Genomic DNA, 6,000 nt, shown 5'->3' on the forward strand with positions numbered 1-6,000 from the left:
GTCTGGTCAGTGGTGGCCGAGCAACTGGCTCGTCACAATACGCCAGTGACTACTCTTGATGAACTGTGGTATCGTGTTGAAGCTGCATGGGCAGCTGTACTTTTACACACCACCCAAGCTCTGTTTGACTCAATGCCCAAGCGTATCAAGGCCGTTATTACGGCCAGAGGTGGTTGTTCTGGGTACTGATTTCTCAGGATCTATGCACCCAAATTGCGTGAAAATGTAATCACATGTCAGTTCTAGTATAATATATTTGTCCAATAAATACCCGTTTATCATTTGAATTTATTCTTGGTGTAGCAATTTTAGTGGGCAGTAGTGTAATTCAGATCCCTCGCCATGCGATTATCACGTCTTCAGTCCCTTACAAAAGCCCTGAGGTTCGACGATTCCTGTAGGACAAGGACGTGCAGCAGGCAGTTACGGACTTCATCACGCAGCAGGACACGGTGCTTTGCCAAAGGGGTATCTTCAGTTTCATGCGTCGCTGGGATTTTAGGCCTATTTTTGCTTGTTGATTAGGACTGGGATTTGTTTTACACTTTATGATTTCATAGGGTCCGAGATATGAGACTGTGTCTATGTACACTCCTGGAAATGGAAAAAAGAACACATTGACACCGGTGTGTCAGACCCACCATACTTGCTCCGGACACTGCGAGAGGGCTGTACAAGCAATGATCACACGCACGGCACAGCGGACACACCAGGAACCGCGGTGTTGGCCGTCGAATGGCGCTAGCTGCGCAGCATTTGTGCACCGCCGCCGTCAGTGTCAGCCAGTTTGCCGTGGCATACGGAGCTCCATCGCAGTCTTTAACACTGGTAGCATGCCGCGACAGCGTGGACGTGAACCGTATGTGCAGTTGACGGACTTTGAGCGAGGGCGTATAGTGGGCATGCGGGAAGCCGGGTGGACGTACCGCAGAATTGCTCAACACGTGGGGCGTGAGGTCTCCACAGTACATCGATGTTGTCGCCAGTGGTCGGCGGAAGGTGCACGTGCCCGTCGACCTGGGACCGGACCGCAGCGACGCACGGGTGCACGCCAAGACCGTAGGATCCTACGCAGTGCCGTAGGGGACCGCACCGCCACTTCCAAGCAAATTAGGGACACTGTTGCTCCTGGGGTATCGGCGAGGACCATTCGCAACCGTCTCCATGAAGCTGGGCTACGGTCCCGCACACCGTTAGGCCCTCTTCCGCTCAAGCCCCAACATCGTGCAGCCCGCCTCCAGTGGTGTCGCGACAGGCGTGAATGGAGGGACGAATGGAGACGTGTCGCCTTCAGCGATGAGCGTCGCTTCTGCCTTGGTGCCATTGATGGTCGTATGCGTGTTTGGCGCCGTGCAGGTGAGCGCCACAATCAGGACTGCATACGACCGAGGCACACAGGGCCAACACCCGGCATCATGGTGTGGGGAGCGATCTCCTACACTGGCCGTACACCACTGGTGATCGTCGAGGGGACACTGAATAGTGCACGGTACATCCAAACCGTCATCGAACCCATCGTTCTACCATTCCTAGACCGGCAAGGGAACTTGCTGTTCCAACAGGACAATGCACGTCCGCATGTATCCCGTGCCACCCAACGTGCTCTAGAAGGTGTAAGTCAACTACCCTGGCCAGCAAGATCTCCGGATCTGTCCCCCATTGAGCATGTTTGGGACTGGATGAAGCGTCGTCTCACGCGGTCTGCACGTCCAGCACGAACGCTGGTCCAACTGAGGCGCCAGGTGGAAATGGCATGGCAAGCCGTTCCACAGGACTACATCCAGCATCTCTACGATCGTCTCCATGGGAGAATAGCAGCCTGCATTGCTGCGAAAGGTGGATATACACTGTACTAGTGCCGACATTGTGCATGCTCTGTTGCGTGTGTCTATGTGCCTGTGGTTCTGCCAGTGTGATCATGTGATGTATCTGACCCCAGGAATGCGTCAATAAAGTTTCCCCTTCCTGGGACAATGAATTCACGGTGTTCTTATTTCAATTTCCAGGAGTGTATAAAAAAATGCGAACTTGCTTCCAAATATATCTCATTAAATCATTGGTGGTTGGAAAATGTACGTTCCGGTGGGTCCACAGTGAAACCACCCTCTTAATTGTTGCCAATTTTTTCTTGTATTCGTTGCTAAATATGATCATAAATAGAAATGTTGTGAAATATTTTACAATTATATCACTGGACTCGATGAGTTAAGGAAGTGGTACAGGAAAGAGCGAATGATTTCTATATGACTACAAAAAGACTCAAGTCACTACTGTTTTCAAAGAGTTTCAAAAATGGAAGTACAGAAGTATACAACAATAAGGCTTACATCTCTCTCGTTGCAGGATCGAAAAGCATAGCTGCGCTCTTATATAATGACTTTCTTGGAACAAAAGAGACTGTTCCAAAAAATTTAAACAAAAGCAAATGAGGAAAATATTTTCGTGAAAAAGAGCATGTTTAATTCATTTACGATATCTTGCAAATTTTAGGTGCCAGTGTCTCCACGGAAATGTGCTCGATGAACACTGTGTGAATGTTCTACATAAGCGAAAGCAACATCGGGTATGGTCTATGGAGGCGTAATAGGACCTCTGATGTTCTCATTACATGTAAACGATATCAGATAGGATCAGAGGCATTCCATTCGGTCGTACTTTTTGTGGACTGGTTTGTGGTGCACAGAATCTTTTTCCACAATCTCTTCCTGCAGTGCCTAATGTTTAGGCAACATTTCACACACGCTAAATGACAGGTTGCGAGATACATTGGTTTTGATGTGCCTCCCTTTTTGCCTATCTCCCCAGCCCCATCCTTCCCACAAAATGCAGAGTGTAATTCCTCACTCCACCAGAGTATAGCTGCTTTTGTAACTGGCCTGATGACAGTGGGATCGACAGTTGTGGTACAACGATCCACCCACATCTGAACGCAATACAGCGTCCCCTTTGCCTAAATGAACATACGACGTGGGACATGGTGACTTCTTTCTAGCAGCCAAATTGCTGTGTACATAGTTCCGCGTAGTCAGCGTGTACACAACTTTCCCACTAGAGCGCGCCCCGCTAAGCACAACAGCGCAGGCGCAGCGCTCGTCCGTCTCCGCACTACGAGATGGCGCTGCCTTAGAGACGGACCAGACTCTGCTTCCACCGATCCACGTATTAATATGTAACGCGGCCAATGAGATTGCTGCTAACGTAGAACCTTCTCTCCTCGCGGATCACACACGCTTAGTGATATCTGAATGCGTGACGTATTATAACGAGTGCACAGACCTCTGATTAGTTAGTCTGCATTTGTCTGCACCAGTCTGTACCAGTCTGCATTAGTCTGTAACAGTCTATAGTCAGGTTTCAGTCTGCACCTAAGAAGATTATCATATTCCTGTACATATCCATGAAGATAAATGAATAGACACTTTGTCAAGTATCAGAGATATGTGAGAATAAGATTAACGTACCAAGACCAAAGGAACTTCAGATTATCAATTGTAAATAACATCCAGACTCAAGTTACTTAATGTTTATGCTTGTTATTATTTTAATAAATGTGTGTGAAAATTAATCAAGTTCTGTTTAATGTTGGTCACCATCAATCTGCTACTCTAAGCGTGCAAGTGGCATTTGTATCGTCTGACGTAACGGCAGAAGATAAACACACCACGATAAGACCACGAGACATATTGCTGACACTCGCCTACTTCGTTAGAGCGACAAGTCAAATAATCTGATGGTGTGTGTACCGAAGGTCTTACAGTACGCACACCACACGAATCCAAACAGAAAATGATCAACTCCAGCCGGCTTCACTCTGGTGAGCAAGATGTATGAGACAGGCGAAATTCCCTCAGACTTCAAGAAGAATATAATAATTCCAATCGCAAAGAACGCAGGTGTTGACAGATGTGAAAATTACCGAACAATTAGTTTAATAAGACACAGCTGTAAAATACTAACGCGAATTCTTTATAGACCAATGGAAAAACTAGTAGAAGCCGACCTCGGGGAAGATCAGTTTGGATTCCGTAGAAATATTGGAACACGTGAGGCAATACTGACCCTACGACTTTTCATAGAAGCTAGATTAAAGAAAGGCAAACCTACGTTTCTAGCATTTGTAGACTTAGCGAAAGCTTTTGACAATGTTGACTGGAATACTCTCTTTCAAATTCTAAAGGTGGCATGGGTAAAATACAGGGAGCTAAAGTCTATTTACAATTTGTACAGAAACCAGATGGTAGTTACAAGAATCGAGGGACGTGAAAGGGAAGCAGTGGTTGGGAAGGGATTGAGACAGGGTTGTAGCCTCTCCCCGATGTTATTCAATCTGTATATTGAGCAAGCAGTAAAGGAAACCAAAGAAAAACTCGGAGTAGGTACTAAAGTCCATGGAGAAGAAACAAAAACGTTGAGGTTTGCCGATGACATTGTAATTCTGTCAGAGACAGCAAAGGACTTGGAAGAGTAGTTGAACGGAATGGACAGTGTCTTGAAAAGAGGATATAAGAAGAACATCAACAAAAGGATAATGGAATGTAGTCGAATTAAGTCGGGTGATGCTGAGGGAATTGAATAGGAAATGAGACACTTAAAGTAGTAAAGGAGTTTTGCTATTTGGGGAGCAAAGTAACTGATGATGGTCGAAGTAGAGGGGATATAAAATGAAGGCTGGCAATGGCAAGGAAAGCGTTTCTGAACAAGAGACATTTGTTAACATCGAGTATTGATTAAATGTCAGGAAGTCGTTTCTGGAAGTATTTGTATGGAGTGTAGCCATGTATGGATGTGAAACATGGACGATAAATAGTTTGGACAAGAAGAGAATAGAAGCTTTCGAAATGTGGTGCTGCAGAAGAATGCTGAAGGTTAGATGGGTAGATTACATAACTAATGAGGAGGTACTGAATAGGATTGGGGAGAAGTTTGTGGCACAACTTGACTAGAAGAAGGGATCGGTTGGTACGACATGTTCTGAGGCATCAAGGGATCACCAATTTAGTATTGGAGGGCAGCGTGGAGGGTAAAAATCGTAGAGGGAGACCAAGAGATGAATATAGTAAGCAGATTCAGAAGGATGTAGGTTGCAGTAGGTACTGGGAGATGAAGAAGCTTGCACAGGATAGTGTAGCATGGAGAGTTGCATCAAACCAGTCTCAGGACTGAAGACAACAACAACAACATCATGACTGTGTGTAACGTAACAACAACAAGATGACACGTTTACTTTAGAACTCTTGTTGCAGTTCCTTGGCATCGATATCAATGATGTCCGAGCTGGTTACAATTTCCTTACAGCAATTTAAAGCCGTGTGCAGCTCACCATTTGTAACCTACTCTCCAAGGTATGTGACATTTAATAGACTGCTCAGTTAGAAAGTGACGTAAAGGAAACAAGGTGTGACGTTCAGGGTATTACCTGGCGCCTTTCGGTCCGAACCCCGGCTCGAGGCTGTCCCTGAGGGTCCTCCAGCGGCGGTCGCCCCTGAGGAAGAAGAGGTCCTGCAGCATGGGGTCGGAGGCGCGGTGTCCGCGGTCGCGGAAGCACTCGAAGTCCCGGACGAGCACGCGGCCCGCGATGGCGGGGTCGCGCACCAGCAGCGCCGGCTGCCACAGCAGGAAGATGCCGGCCAGCGGGTGGCCGCGCAGGCGCGCGTACAGCTCGCCGAACACCTGGCCGCAGGTCTGCCGGTTGAGCGCGAAGCCGGCCGCGTTGCCGAGCAGCAGGTGCGGCCGCAGGTAGGGCAGACCGCGCCGCGCCCAGTGGGACGCGCTGCGCCGCAGGAACCAGCAGGCCGCGCCCACCGCCGCCATCGCTGCCGCCAGCAGCAGCGCCGTCCACATGCCGACGCCGCTTCACGCTGCGCTGCAGAGGGACAGGCGATGGAAAAGTTGTTCCAGTCCATGTGTGCCATAACAGCAAACCAGTGCTTAAGAGTATCGGTTAAAAACAGTCTTGGTTGCAATTTTAGTTTTGTTTTTTGTTTCTGAAGGACGCGTTTC

At 48.0% G+C, this 6,000-nt stretch overlaps 1 protein-coding gene across 1 annotated transcript in view; it reads right to left on the reverse strand.

Annotated features, from left to right (window-relative positions):
* The window catches only part of LOC124709093, a 213,592-nt gene extending 207,799 nt beyond the window's left edge, over positions 1-5,793 (reverse strand). Inside the window, exon 1 of the mRNA XM_047240741.1 lies at positions 5,417-5,793. Within this exon, the coding sequence (XP_047096697.1) occupies positions 5,417-5,508 (92 nt within the window). The 5' untranslated portion in view covers positions 5,509-5,793. The remainder of the gene's footprint in view (positions 1-5,416) is intronic.
* Positions 5,794-6,000: the final 207 nt, after the last annotated feature.

This window comes from Schistocerca piceifrons, chromosome 7 (assembly GCF_021461385.2).
Source record: "Schistocerca piceifrons isolate TAMUIC-IGC-003096 chromosome 7, iqSchPice1.1, whole genome shotgun sequence".
NCBI classification, from domain to species: domain Eukaryota; kingdom Metazoa; phylum Arthropoda; class Insecta; order Orthoptera; family Acrididae; genus Schistocerca; species Schistocerca piceifrons.